Source organism: Oryzias latipes, chromosome 15, assembly GCF_002234675.1.
Source record: "Oryzias latipes chromosome 15, ASM223467v1".
NCBI lineage: Eukaryota > Metazoa > Chordata > Actinopteri > Beloniformes > Adrianichthyidae > Oryzias > Oryzias latipes.
In genome coordinates, this window is record NC_019873.2 from 17,063,804 (window position 1) to 17,079,736 (window position 15,933).

A 15,933-nucleotide genomic window follows, 5' to 3' on the forward strand; every position below is an offset into this window, starting at 1 on the left:
TGTTCCCCATCTTATTTCTGTGTAGGATCGAGATGTTTGAAGCTTACCTCTTTGGGTGATAATATAGAGACGTAATCTTCGTATATGATCCTTGCCTTCTCATCCACTACTGAGGGGTTCGTCTCCTTCTTCAACTCTTCACAGGCCAACCAGAAAAGCAGGTTGTCCTCGCTGTACTCAGAGCGTAGAAACTCCCGGAAGATCTCCCGACCCTCAAAGGAGCGCAGCATCATGTCAAAGCTCCGTGCCCACGATAGCAACTCCTCCAGACTGGGGCGTCTACAGTTACAGGTAGTATGGAAGATAAAAGAGTGAGGGGGAAAAAAAACAAACTTACAAAGGTGGTCACACTACCAAGATCATACTGGCAGCAGAACGGCTCCACATACTGTTCGTCAGCAGCGTCAATACTGTCCATCATGGTGCAGGTTTGCCGTTCATTCCTCTCCATTCTTTCTTCATTCCTGTATTAGATAAAGGAGAAGTTGACAAATTTGTGTTTTCTTATAGTGAAAAATAATTTCAAAAATATGCCACTACTTGATTTCCTTCTTCATACTAGCTTGACTGGGGTCATTTGTTTATTTTTTTTTAATACCTCTGTTCTTTTTTTGATAATCTAAAATACTGGAGATCTGATAGTGGAGAAGAACGGATGAGGGGGAGCAGGAGCCTTGTTGCCCACCCAGTATATTTTTCTACATCCCAAATATGCTCTTTGACAAACATATTTTTCACATTCACAATCATTTGAAATAAAATATATTTAGAAAAGCAAATTTGAGCCTAGTTTCCCAAAAACTATGTCCCACATCATCAGAAAAATGCCACAAGAACATGTTAAAAACACAAAAAACACAATTTTCACCATGTTAAAAAGGCCAGAAAAACTGATTTGAATCTCATAATCTCTGCAGTTTTCGAAAACGTTAAGGTAATTTTTCAGCACAAATGGAGTTTCTGAAGAAAACAGCATGTAAACATGTAAAATAAATCATGAATCTACAACACAACAAAGAAGAAACAATATGGTCAATGCATAGGGAGTGAACAAAGTTTGTCTTGATAATTGTCCACAGATATTGGGAGAACGCTAAAAGATATGCAAAACATGACATAATTATGTCACTTTGGCCTCAGCAGCTCTAACTGGCCTCTAACACTAACCCAGTCAGAGATATTTATAGACAATCTTATTAATTAAATGTTACACTAAATAATCTCAGACTTTTTGTTGTCTCCTTTTTTCGTATGCTGCAAGATAAACCCACTATATTGCACAACATGATCAAGCTGGACAAGTAAATTACTCTAACCAGAAGCCCAGATCAATTCTGTGTAAACTGACAGCATGCACCAGTGACAGAGTGAGAAAAAAAACATCCAGATTGATAATTGTTTATTTGTTCTAGTTTTTGTCTGAAAACGACTCGAACTGTCAGTTTGGTTAACACAGAGGATTCTAAACCAAAAAAAAAAAAACTCTGACATCAACAGTGTTTGCTTTATGTTTTTTTCTCTTTAGTAACAGATTCGTCTTTTCATGCAGGCCCACTGAAAACTGAATTTGCACTGCGCAGCTGCGCAAAGCAGAGGGGAACAGATAAGAGAGATATGTGGTTTAAATATAGAGCCACAGCTCTGTATCAGCAAATAAAAAAAAGCCACACAACCCCGTTCCTGATCTCGTCTGAAAGAGATGGAAATGCAAGAACAGATATTTTTATAAATGTTGCGTAATCACTTGATGTTGATCCGTTGGGCTGATTCCAATCTTTGTGACTTATTACATGGCTGTTGTAATACAAGGTGCATGACGCTAACTCAGACTGTCAGCATGCTTTGTTTTATAAATAAAGTTAAGTTAAATATCTAAATAAACTGACTTTTGTTGACCTTGCGTTTCTTAAATTCTTTTTTCCAGCGACTGTTGGCAAACAAAAAAAAAAAGGTAAAAGAGTGCAGTTAAGACACCTAAATATGCAGTGATGCCTAAACCAGTATTTTTCAACCTTTTCTGAGCCACGGCACACTTTAACCTTAAAAAAAATCCCGCGGCACACCAGCATCCAAAAATTTAAAAAAAGAAGGAGAAACTCATAGTCTGTATTGATCTACAGCCCCTCCACAATCTCACATGCATTTTTGAGATAATTGTTGCAGAAAAAGCTGGAAACTGCAGCTGTTTTTTTCTAAAAGATTCAATAAAAGTTAAGTTAGAAGATTTAAAAATAGTTTGATGTGTGTTCGTTGGTTTCAAGACGTCTAACGACAGATCTCCTTGTGCCCTGTCACTCTCACAACCCAATGCATCATGGGAGATGTAGTGCATAAAACGGCCGGAGATCGGTTTTCGGAGCTTCATTGTTTTGTTCACTTGTTCCACGGTCTGATACCGGATTCTGTGGAAAGCTACAGCGCAAAAGACGAGCTTTAGCTGGTATTTTTGTTAGAACTGAGCGACTTTACGAGCTAAATCGGGACAAGGAAGTGAAGACTTTAACCACTTCTGATTGGTCAGACTGATGACATGTGATTAAGCCCCTCAAGAATGATTGGTGGAGACAGTCAAAGGGTCGGGACTTTTCCCAAATACAGCCGGAGCTGCAGCTGAATCGCGGTACGGTCATTCTTATCAAAATGTCTTTAATAAAATAAAATAAACGCAAAGAAAAAGTATTTTACGATCTTTTATATTCCTAACTCCTCAGTGTTTTATCAGGGCCTGTTTGGATGAACACAGAGCTGAAATCCTGGAGATGGGAAATGTTTTTAGATCAGTTAATGAGGGCAATTTTCCACGGCACACTTGACCATCTCCCACAGTGGCACACTGGTTGAAAAACACTGGCCTAAACAGTTCCTTCAGAAAGTCTTCATTTTAGATTTACTTTGGACCAACCACAAAAAGACATTTAATCCAAAGCATCGGATCAATTAGATCAAAGTCATCAGTGTAGTGTAGTGAGCGCTTTGGGCTTTAAACAAGGTAGTGCTACACAGTGGTCCCTCGCTACATTGCAATTCATTCACAATTTTTTTCAGTGCAACTTTGCATGCTTTTATTTTCTTTACAGTGTATTGTGTTCTGGGTCCTGATTGGCTGCAGACCATTGTCAATCAATCTCCTCCATGTCATGTCTCCTATCCATAATAAAACGTTCACCTCGCCAATTCTACATAAATCTTCAAATCACTAGCAAATCCTAGTTTTCATTCAACAATGATGACACTTATACGAAGGTTTGAACTTTGAGAGTTTAATTAATAGAGAATAATGTAAAAATGTTCATGGCTGTCTGAGAAAAATTTATAAAGTATAGTGAGGATTTTTTACAGCCTTAAACATCTGAAACTACTCTAAAACATAAAAATAACTACATTGCGCATTTCACCTGTCACAGGTTCTTTATAGAACTTTACTTACACCATAAACAAGTGACCACTATACAAATGTTTATCTCTTGAATTTTTTTTAACTTATTAATTATGGCCCGCAGCAGCAGTCACTGACTGCAAGGACCATATTGTTTTCGCAGTTGGAACGACTTCGATGCCTTTCAGCAAGAATGTGACCCCTGTCGCATGCTCGAAAAGTCACGAAAATGTGCACACACATGGGATAAATTGCAAATGAATTTTCCACAAAGTCAACGTCACCCCCCCGAAGACGATGACATCACGGCCAGTGATCCCGTCAAAAAATGAATGGGCCGAAAATCGCATATGGGGGCAAACAAAATGTGCTTCAAAATGCAGTTGCGAAACCAAAACAGACGAGTTGGGGATATCCCTAAGAAGTTTTGAAATCATCATGTGACGGCCACACGACCTACGGCTTGGCGGCCATTTTGTGGCGAACTCTGAAAATTGGCGATTTTTGTGTTTTCCCACGATATGGGAAAACAACACTTTTGTTTGAGCGATTTTTACGCAATTGCACACACTTGCTGCACAGCTAGCACTTTTAGCTATGTTAGCATAACTAGCATAGTTAGCATAATTACCATGTTAAACAATGTGTTTTTCTGAGTCAGTTGATTATGCTGATCGCTATGCTAGCACTTTAAGCCACATTAGCATAGCTAGCATAGTTAGCATACGCAGATCTGACTAGTGTTATTCAAAAGTGGCCGGTGTGGGCGGTGGGGCCAGTGGAGGCAGTGAGGGCAGCGGTGGTGCATACAGTTGGGCGTGGAAGGCGGGTTCCGTCTGCGGGCCAAACAACGCCGCTTGCGGCTTTAATTTTTATTGTTTTAACCCAAATGCCTAGTTTGTTCAGTGATTGGGAACAGATAGGTTTGAGAAAACAATAAAAGTTAAAGTTCTAGTTTTATTTTACTCAGACCCTAAATTCTTAGTTTTTAATTCACTTCTAGCTTGAAACAGGTCTTTCTGGCTTTTATTCTGAATTATTCTGTAAGTAATGTTGTTTTTCATTTAATTTGAACCCTGACAGCTTAAAAACAAATAAAATATGTATGTTTAACAAAATAAAAAAAACAATCTTTGGATCAAATGACACAAATATATGTTTATTTTATATAAAATGATAATCAAACCAAGGTCCACTTTTTTTTCTCTGTTATTAGTTAAAAGCACTATAGCCTGACTTCACATTTTGATGTAATAACACTGAAGCCTCTATGTCTGTCGTAGCTCAGTCTGACTAGCTGAGTCCACACTGAGTGGTCTATTTTTGTCCCACCATGGAGGATCTTTCCTTCCTCTTGCTGTCTCTTGTCAAAGTCTCTATTGTGCATTAGTAATGGGCTAAGCCAGCCACAGTGCCCCCGGCACCCTCGCAATACGCCTAAATATACAGGCTGTTCTTCGCAGCTGTTTTGCATGTGATGTGCGGCTGGGAAATGAAGGCACCCCGACCAGATAAGAGTCTTGTGTAAAGACGGGTGAGGAGGGCTCGGACCAGTTACAGAGAGGTCAAAGAGAAATAAATAGAAACTACACATTTCAGAAGCAATGTATGGTTTTCACAGGATTTCGTCTGAAGTGTCGCCGCAGCGGCGCGTCATTAACATCACTGGAGGGGATTTTTTCCTGGCTCTTTTCTGGAGATCCGATGCTGGCACCCGAGCGAGGGGAGAGTCACGGTCCGCAAGCTGCCACCACTTCAGATGAAGTGGTATGAAAGAAGTGGCGCATTCACCATTCACTGCCTGAAAACAATGTTTCATTCACTCACTCCTCTGTGACAGTGAGGGTGGAGCAACAGTGAGGTAGCTTGCAGGAGCTTTGCACCAGCACTTGGCTTTTGGTGTCTTGCTCAAGGGCACTGTGCAACTTAAACCTTTATTGCATTCATTTATTTTGTTGCTGAAAGCATCTCTTTTAAGCATTTGTTACAAATTGAACTTCAAAGCCAATCAACTGTGAGATGCAAAGTTATTTAAATTCTGCTTTCATGTTTTCTGTTTGCATTCACACTAGGGGTTTAGGGAAAAAACGGTTTGGAGATGTATCGCGATATTTCATTTGGCAATACTTTTATCGATTTAAAATGTTGTCAAGACAATATTTATTTAATCATTTATGAGCGTCCTTCAGCATCTGACTCTTGCTTTCCACTTAAACCCCCGACTGCTAGTTGGCAGCACTGCACACTGAGCCTCTTTGAGCAGCTCTACATCACACCAAAATAACAAGATGAGAATTCGCTTGTGTTAAATGCTAAATTACTACTACTTTTGCTTGGGATGGGTACAGAACCAAAACTCTGCCATGTTGCTGCCAGTACCATATAAAAAGGTAGATTGTGGTGCTTTGTAGTGGGCTCCAGATTAGAGTGAGTGACACTTGAGATGTATCGCGATACACATCGTATCGCACGCATATATCATATCACCAGACTCTTGCCAATACACACCCCTAGTTCAGACTGAACAGATACAATGTGCAACATTTGTAGCCTGCCTGGTTAGCAGACTAGAAAAACCCACAACTGTTAAAAATAGGAAGGGAATGTGATTACGAGCAGCAACATTCAAAGAATGCATCTCAGATTAAAGTTGAATAGATTTGCTGGAGTCCCTGAACACCCCCCCACAAGTGCACACACACACACACACACACACCCCTCCACCTGCTCTGTGCCAGGTCTCCATCAAGCCAGGGGAAATGATATGGAAGCTCAAACTGAGTGAGACACATCAGATTAGGCGACAGGATTAAAAGCAAAAGCAACTGTTTGTTGTTTCAGGTCACATCCTTAGCTGCAGACAGTAATGCTGTTGTAAGCTGATGCTAAGCTCCAGCGGCCTTTTCTCGTCGCCACAAGCAGAACAAAAGTACAAAAAATGTAACAGAAACTGAATTAAAAATATTACTAAACTTCTATGTAAGTAATAGTGATCGTTTAATGCCTTGAAAAAACAATTTTCCCAATACTTGTAATTTGTTTTCAGATAATCTGGGATGTTTACATTTTTATAGCTACAAATGAAGCATAAATGTACATAAGGAACATAAGGAAAAGTACATAAGAGAAAAAGTTTTGCAGCCGCAACTTAAATTTCTCCCGAACAGTAGAATAAGAATAGATATGGGTGGATGCTTTGGGTACAGCACGCTTACCAGAGACACTTGCAGCAGCCACACCAGCAGAGGCAGCAGGTGTTGGGTCTGGGTTGTCCAGGGGCCTGGGGAGGGGCCTCGATATGAGCCGCCTGCCTTTTTCTCATCTCCACTCCACTCACACTGCAGGGCTTTGGGAAAAAAATAAAAGGGTTAGACAAAGTTAAGAAATATATAACTTCCTTCCTGGATCCGAGTTGTATTGAGTTTAGCAAGTATCGAACAACAACAATGCTAACAGACTTACACCTCTTAATAATATAGGATATGTTCAAATTCCTTCAATACTCACAATATAGCACACTAGATTAGGCCTAGAGGTGTGACGGTGTGGGATTTTTGATCACCGCGGTGATGAAGCAGCAAGAGTCATGGTGTTGGGACTCTTGCGACCCCCCACCCCAACACAAAATCCTCCGGCCGCATAGCGAACTCAAGAACGCACGCAGCTTGCAATGGAAATGGATACAATGGAAATTAATAATTAGAATGCAGTAAATTTGTCGTATTTCCTCGCAAAACGGAAACTTCTGTTGTAGAATGAGGATGTGTATGTGCTGAAACCGCGCGTGTGTGTGAAAGCAGAGGAGGAAGCGCGTGCAGCGCAAGAGGGTTGGGGGTGCGCGTTCATGTTTGATGCTACAGGGAAGAACGGTAATAAAAGAAGTTTTTCCCCAGAAAAACGGTGAATGATTCTTTGTTGGCCCACTCTGGAGGCTCTGAGGGTCCGAACAGGGGATCTCACCTGCGTCCAACCGGACATGGTCAGGAAGAGAAAAGTCAGCGCAGGAAAGACACTTCCTTGTCCAAATTCACCGGCTGTGCCTTGTCATCTGTCTCAAAGCCAAAGTGTGCCCAAATAGCCGACACAGTATTTGGTTTACACACTAAATTCGTTGCCATTTTTCTTTAGCGCCGCCATAGGTTATTTTGCTATACCATATGAAGCGGTAGGCATACTTGCAATTAAAATATTAGTAACTCCAACTGTTATAATTACTCTATTGTCTTTTATGCCCATGCTTGTGTGTATTTGATTTAACATTATCTGTAAACATTAAAATTACTGAAAAATGGCAAACAGTTAATTAAAACCAGACACACACAAAAAAGTCCCGGATAATATGTATAATGGACTGTCCCTCCCTTGCGCAGGAGGATGCAGGCTTTTTCCCCCAGAAGCCCTTGAAGTTTGAACACAGGACTCGCAGAAAAAGTATATTATGAGCAAAGATGAATGTGTTTATTATAGTTAAAATCCCACACCATATGCAGAACTTTCAAAAACAAAAAAAACAAAAAAAGGAACATGCTGTGACGGTGACCGCGGTGATGACATGATGCGGCTATCGTCACACCCCTAATCAGGCCTCCACAATAAATCGCAAATTTATCATTATCCCGATATTAAGCTGTGCAATACTCTTTTTATTAGTTAAGTAGGGAGGAAATTCGGACATAGCCTTAGTTTCTTTTTTGCTTTCTTTTTACAAATCGGTTAGAATTTCTTTAGTTTCAAAATTAATTTGTGAAAATTCGAAAATAATGGGCGGCATGGCGGCGCAGTGAGAGTGAGGAACCCTGGCTTCTCCCCAGATTTCAAAAACATGCTTCATAGATTGATTTATGACTCCAAATTGTGCATCGGTGTGCAATTGTGTGGCCGTGTGACAGGTTGAGGACTTGCCCCGGGTCTACCCAGCCTTTGCCTAAGAGTAGCCAAGATAGGTTCTGGCAACCCTGTCTAGGCATAAAATGGGTAAATAAAATAGATAGAAAAGGATGTTTAGCAATTTTTTTCTAAATGAAAAAATGTTGATGAGTGCCAACTGGGGAATGGTAAATGGCGTATACTTATATAGCGCTTTCTACCTTCTTACGACGGCCCAAAGCGCTTTACAGTCACAGTCCCATTCACCCATGCACACACACATTCACACACTGATGGCAGCTCCGCTGCTGAACACTGGCACCAACCTTCCACCAGAGACAAGGTGGGGTTCAATGTCTTGTCCAAGGACACTTCGACACATGGGCGTGCAAGGCGGGAATCGAACCTGCAATATTACGATCATGGGTCGACCGCCCTACCGCTGCACCACGGCCGCCCCTAGCTAACACGGGGCCAATGGTTTGGCTCATTCAGTACTGCCAGCTTGGAGCTTAATTTGTACAGACTTTTCTCCCTAGCCATTCATATTTCATGTCCCCAACGCTTCCTCTCTGATTGGTATTTTAAAACAATTTTCCTTTATTTCTTTTTTTCCCCTAATTTTTCTCGCTTTATAAGCCATCTAACATTACCTTGCTATAATGTTTAAATAACAAAAAAAAACGCCTAGCTATTATTAAGACAATGCAAGCAGCTTTATGTGTATCGCAATTTTTTTACATTGAGCCAGTCAACCAAATGTTTACGTTAGGCTCAGAGCTAGCAAAAAGCTAAGATGCTAGCTAGCATTGGGGTTTCTGAAATGCTGAAAATTTCAACTTAAAGCAGTAAGGCATGATTTGCTACTCTAGTCTCGTAACGTATAGTATATGAGAGTTGAATAGTACACAGAAACTACAACATGCTAATAGAGTAAGCAAAACATAAAACGATATTTAGCTAATGTTGGTATTTTTTTTCAAGGGCAAAGTTGTATTTTAGGGGAATTAAGTTGTTTATATCACATAATAATTCGTGACACAAGGCACAGGTCCAAGAAGGAACGGAATCCCTTCCTCCTTGGTTTGAAGCCAAGTCTTTCACTAAGCTTTGACACAAACCAAAAAATGCATTTTCACTGGCACCAAATCAGCATAGCAAACATGCAGGACCCACACATGTGCACATTAATGAAACACATGCATGCACAGTCATATCAACCCTTATAGACCCTTCAAGAGTAATCATCAACCTAAACTTCTGTTGCATCCAAATAAGCAACATCAATTTTCTTCTATTCTCACAGTTTAATTTTATCAACAAAGTAGCTGCTATCAGCAGTCAATTAACTAATTCTCTAACCATAATTTCCACATGAAAAAACTGTTCTAGTGCAAATCCCTTCCTGACTCCTCCAAATAGCTCAATGTATTTCTTTTTTTTACTTGAATGTGATTTCCATGGATTGTGTGAGCTGTGGAATCACACATGATGAAGGATGTACCTTCTTTTAGTCATGCTTGTTCAGATAATACTTCCAGTAGGCAATATCCACTGCGCCTGGGTACATTTGACCCTTAAAGTCTGGTTCATTAGGCTAGTGTCATCACAGTGTTCTATGCTCAGGTAGGGACACAAGAACTGTGCTTGTCCAGCTTAATAAAATAAGTTAAAAACAAACTTCACTCAATTCTGGCATCTGATTGGATGGAATCCTTAAAAGTTAAAGGTCTGTTGTTTATTTAGCAACATCCAGTTATGTTTTCTACACAGTAAAAAAATCAAATAAAGTCTAAAATACTAAAATACTTTCTCTCTGTGGACGGCCTACCCATAACTAAAAAGTATGCAAATTCTTTTAGCACCACTTTCATTGCTTGACACCAAAGTGCTGCTTAAGACATTCGCCTGCTTCTATGACGTTTCCAAGTGGATGAATTAACACCCCCTTCAGATAAGGACAGTGGATACTGACCCACCAGTCCGTCTGATGTGACTTCAAACATATTTTAGCTAAGGTTGGGCGATGTCCCCTAATTTTGCAGTTGACGATGTTTGCAGTCAACCATCGGGATGGACGATGATATCGTCGGGGGGGGGGGGGGGGGGGGGGGGGGGGGGGGGGGCTATTTTTAATTTTTCGTTCTTATATAATTGCTATTCGTTATTTTACTTTATTACTTTTTTATTTTATTCCCCAAATAATGACTCATCCGCGATGATCCAGTCTAAACTGAGGGAAGTGACTTTAAAAATAAATAAATTGTCATGGTGCCTCTGTCAGACTCCTCCCCCTCCAGCTTGGCTCCACTCTGCTCCTGATTATTCTCCAGCTGCCGTCACTCAACTCATCAACCTCTGCTGCTTAAAAGGAGACCCAACGCCAATAATCAGCGCCAGATCGTTGCCCTTCTTTGGAATCCTGTCCAAGAGTGACGTCAGCACATTCTCCAGCCTGCTGTCGGGAAGGATCAGTGAACCGCCGCGTCCGCACCTCCAGCCGTGCCACAGACTATCCATCTGGATCACCTCTCGCCAACCCTCTTTGCCAGCCTCAAAGAAAATAATAAATCCTTCTTACCTGCCACGTTCCGGACCTCTTTCTGGGTTCCAGCATCTGGGTTCGCCCTGCCTTGAAATCATGACAGAACGATCTGGCCATACCCCGGACCCAGCTGACCCGGAGGGACTCCGCTACGCGGTCAATCAACAAGGTATCGCGTTAGGGCGTCAAGCCGACGCACTCTCACAAGTTGCGTCCGCCCAGCAGGAACTATTTCAGCGCCTGGATAGTTTAACACAGACTTTAATGGATTTATCTGGTCGGGTAGCTAGCCCCGCTGCTACGGCTACGCTTCCGGCTCCTAGTAACGCCGTCACTTCCGTTTCCTCTCCAAGCCCGGAAAACTTCCGGTTGCAACCTGAGCCATTCTTCGGCGACGTTGAGGCATGTGGTGGCTTCCTACTCCAGTGTCGTTTGTTATTCCAACAAGCTCCTAGTTATTATCAATCCGACCTTAGCAAAATAACCTTGGTTGTTAATTCTCTTCGCAACAAAGCCTTACAGTGGGCTCAGGCGTTCTTAGCAGTCAACCCAACTTCTCATCTCTCTTTTGAACATTTCATACGGGAGTTTCAGCTGGTGTTTGATCATCCTAAAAAGCAGGAAGAGGCCACACGTAAGCTGCTAACCATGAAACAACGTAACCGGTCAGTCAGCGACCATGTCATAGATTTCAGGATCCTGGCAGTGGAGGCAGGATGGACCGATCCCGCGTTACGAGGAGTGTTCTATCAATCCCTGAATGATGACATTAAGGACCATCTATGTACGCAACCGGAGACCCACTCGTTTGAGGATCTCGTCACCGCTGCCCTGCGCTCAGACACCCGCCTAAAAGAGAGACGTCATGAACGGACTACACATCCCCGCAAAAGTCCCGTGCGTTCAGCCCAAGGTAATGCGCCGCACTCTTCACCTGCTCACACGTCTGAACATTCCAGCAGTTCTCCTGAGGAACCCATGCAGATCGGGCACTCCAAGCTCTCTTCCGAGGAGCGGCAGAGACGTCGAGCTGAAGGTGCGTGCTTCTATTGCGGTAAAACTGGACATCTTGTCAATCAGTGTGCAGTACGTTTAAACTTTGCAGCCCCCCGCTAGACGACAGGCCGCGGGCGGGTGATAGATCCCCGTTTTCCAAGCACTTCCTCTATGTTCCTGTCAAGTTATGTCATGCATCCAAGATTGTTGAGTCCCAGGCCCTCATTGACTCTGGAGCTGAACAGAGTCTCATAGACCAAAGCCTTGTTTCTCGGCTGTCTCTGCCCACAGAAGAACTTCAAGTCCCGGTCAAAACCGCTGGTTTGGGTGGTCAGCATCTGTCTATCATCACTCACTGCACCAAACCCGTTCTTCTCGTCACCTCCGGCAACCATCGTGAGTCCACCCGGTTTTTTGTTACCCACTCCCCTCAGAACCCAGTCGTATTGGGGTTTTCGTGGTTACAACATCATAATCCTCAGTTTGATTGGAGTAATCACCGGCTTACTGATTGGAGCAAATTCTGCCTCGCTAACTGTATGCTCTCTGCCATTCCTTCAGTGGACGTCACCCCGGTGATTACTCCTGAGCAGATTGATCTTTCTAACGTCCCTGAATGTTACCACGATTTACGCACTGTCTTTAGCAAATCCAAAGCCAGTTCGCTTCCCCCCCACAGGCCGTATGACTGTACCATCAACTTACTGGAAGGCGCCCCCCTTCCTAAGGGTCGACTATTTAATCTTTCCGGGCCCGAAAAGGCCGCCATGGAGAGTTACATACAGGAGGCCCTCACCTCCGGTCACATTCGCCCCTCATCTTCCCCCGTCGGTGCCGGGTTTTTTTTCGTACAGAAAAAAGACAAATCTCTCAGGCCCTGTATCGACTATCGCGAACTTAATCAAATAACCATCAAAGACAAGTACTCTCTCCCTCTCATTAGTTCCGTTTTCGACTCCATCCAGGAGGCCCGCATCTTTTCCAAACTCGACTTACGTAACGCTTATCATCTGGTCCGGATTAAGGAGGGGGACGAATGGAAAACCGCGTTTAGTACTCCCCTGGGTCATTTTGAATATCTTGTCATGCCCTTCGGCCTTACTAACGCCCCCGCAGTTTTTCAGCGTCTTGTCAATGACGTTCTCCGCGACTTTATCAACCGTTTCGTGTTTGTCTATCTCGATGACATTCTCATCTACTCCAAAGACCCCAGTCAACACCCAGCTCATGTTCGTCAGGTTTTGCAAAGGCTCTTAGAGAACCAGCTATTCGTCAAGGCCGAGAAATGCCAGTTCCACTCATCCGTCATCCCTTTTTTAGGGTATATTTTCGAGGCAGGCGGTATCCGTCCAGATCCAGCTAAGATCAAAGCAGTTTCCCAGTGGGAACCCCCCACCACACGCAGAAAACTACAGCAATTTCTCGGATTCGCAAACTTTTACCGTCGTTTCATTAGGAATTATAGTAGTATCGCCGCTCCACTCACCCAGCTCACATCTACCACCAGATCTTTTCAATGGAACACCATGGCCCAGCATGCTTTTGACACCCTCAAGAAACTTTTTGTGTCTGCCCCCATCCTAATACAACCTGATCCTACCAGGCAGTTTGTTGTAGAGGTCGACGCTTCGGACACTGGGGTTGGGGCGGTCCTTTCCCAGCGGGAGGAGAAAACCGGGAAGCTCAAACCCTGTGCTTTTTATTCTAAGAAACTCACCCCCTCAGAAAGAAATTACGACGTGGGAAACCGTGAACTACTCGCCATCAAACTTGCTCTGGAGGAGTGGCGGCACTGGCTGGAGGGAGCGGCACAACCATTTATAGTCTGGACGGATCACAAGAACCTTGCATACCTCCGTACTGCTAAGAGATTGAACTCTCGTCAAGCCCGCTGGTGTTTGTTTTTTGACCGTTTTAATTTTTCCATTACCTACAGACCAGGCAGTCGCAACATAAAACCAGACGCCCTTTCCCGCCAATACAGCTCCTCCGACGATCCTGACTCCGCTACCAACATCATCCCCTCCACATGCATAATTGGGGCACTCACCTGGGACATCGAGACTAAAGTCATTCAGGCTCAAGGTGAGGACACTGACCATCCTGATCCTCCTCCTGGTACCTTGTATGTGCCTCGATCTTTAAGGTCCGACGTTATTACCTGGGCTCATGCGTCTCGCATCGCCTGTCACGGTGGTGTAGCCAGAACTCTACATCTTCTCCGTCGACGCTTCTACTGGCCTTCGATGGCCAAAGACGTCAAAGAGTACGTGGCTGCCTGTTCGACCTGCGCCCGCTCCAAAACTTCCAACCGTCCTCCATCCGGTTTGCTCCATCCACTGTCCACTCCCAGCCGTCCTTGGTCTCACATAGCTGTCGACTTTGTCACTGGCCTTCCCGTCTCTCAGGGTAACACTGTAATCTTGACTGTCATTGATCGTTTCTCCAAGTTCGTGCATTTCATTCCCCTCCCTCAGTTGCCTACAGCCACTGAAACTGCTGACGCTCTGGTTCACAACGTGTTTCGCCATCACGGGCTGCCATCGGACATCGTCTCAGACCGCGGACCCCAGTTCGTGTCTCAAGTCTGGAAGGCCTTCTGCACAGCCTTGGGCGCCACCATCAGCCTTACTTCCGGATACCATCCCCAATCTAACGGGCAGGCTGAGCGTGTCAATCAGGAGCTCGAGGCCTCCCTTCACTGCCTCGTTGACCGCAATTCTACGGACTGGTCAAGGTACTTGGTTTGGGCTGAATATGCGCATAATACTCACCCTTCCACCGCCACAGGTTTGTCTCCGTTTGAGGCGGCCCTCGGGTACCCACCACCGCTGTTTCCCTCTCATGAACTGGACTTGGCAGTGCCCTCGGTTCAGGACCACCTCAAGAGATGCCAAGACATCTGGCATCTAACCAGGGCTGCTCTCCTCCGCACCAAGGAGAGCAAATGCCGTACAGCCAATCGTCGCAGGGTGGTGGGCCCTACCTACCAGCCAGGTCAGAGGGTTTGGTTGTCCTCGCGGAACATACCCATTCATGCCACCTCTCGGAAGCTTGCTCCTCGTTATATTGGTCCCTACACCATCGAAAGGGTTATCAGTCCCTCCTGTGTCCGGCTACGATTACCTGCGGCTCTCAAGATTCACCCTTCGTTCCATGTGTCTCAGCTCAAGCCTGTTCAGGACAGCATGCTTTGCCCGCCTTCCGCATCCCCACCACCCGCCCGGCTCATTGATGGTGCGCCTGCCTATACGGTCAGCCGCATTCTGGACGTCCGGCGCCGGGGTCGTGGCCACCAGTTCCTGGTTGATTGGGAGGGTTACGGTCCAGAGGAACGCTCCTGGGTCTCCCGTTCCCTCATCCTGGACCCTTCCCTGATCTCTGACTTCTATCGTGCCCACCCTGGTCGGCGTCCGGGACCGCCTGGAGGCGGTCGTTGAGGGGGGGGTACTGTCATGGTGCCTCTGTCAGACTCCTCCCCCTCCAGCTTGGCTCCACTCTGCTCCTGATTATTCTCCAGCTGCCGTCACTCAACTCATCAACCTCTGCTGCTTAAAAGGAGACCCAACGCCAATAATCAGCGCCAGATCGTTGCCCTTCTTTGGAATCCTGTCCAAGAGTGACGTCAGCACATTCTCCAGCCTGCTGTCGGGAAGGATCAGTGAACCGCCGCGTCCGCACCTCCAGCCGTGCCACAGACTATCCATCTGGATCACCTCTCGCCAACCCTCTTTGCCAGCCTCATAGAAAATAATAAATCCTTCTTACCTGCCACGTTCCGGACCTCTTTCTGGGTTCCAGCATCTGGGTTCGCCCTGCCTTGAAATCATGACATAAATAAACAAAATAGAAAAGAAGTGGTCCGGTCCTGCACTTGTGGAGCGAGCGACCGTGTCTCTAGCAGAGCAGACGGACTTACAGTTTTGTGTTTTAGGGGAAGTAAGGATGCTTTATTACGTGTGGGAGACTTAGGACTGTGATCCGTCCTGCAGCTCTACATGAACGAGCAACCGGAAATTAGGAGAACCGGGTCTCCCGGTAAAAGTGTGTGTCGGGGCAGAACTCGGAGCGCTAGCTAACGCAGTGTGTAAGCTTCGAACCAGAAAGGCCGCTCAGTACTTAGAAACCGTTCAAACAATCACATGGATTT

General features: G+C 44.6%; 1 protein-coding gene across 2 annotated transcripts in view; it reads right to left on the minus strand.

The window, feature by feature from the left end:
- LOC101163433 (regulator of G-protein signaling 17) overlaps positions 1–15,933 on the minus strand; it is a 36,750-nt gene that overhangs the window by 7,839 nt on the left and 12,978 nt on the right. For both annotated transcript variants that reach the window (XM_011484337.3, XM_004077059.4), the window contains exons 3-5: positions 6,592–6,722; positions 390–464; positions 48–279 (exon numbers count right to left, since the gene is read on the minus strand). In XM_011484337.3, the coding sequence (XP_011482639.1) occupies positions 48–279; positions 390–464; positions 6,592–6,722 (438 nt within the window). The remainder of the gene's footprint in view (positions 1–47; positions 280–389; positions 465–6,591; positions 6,723–15,933) is intronic.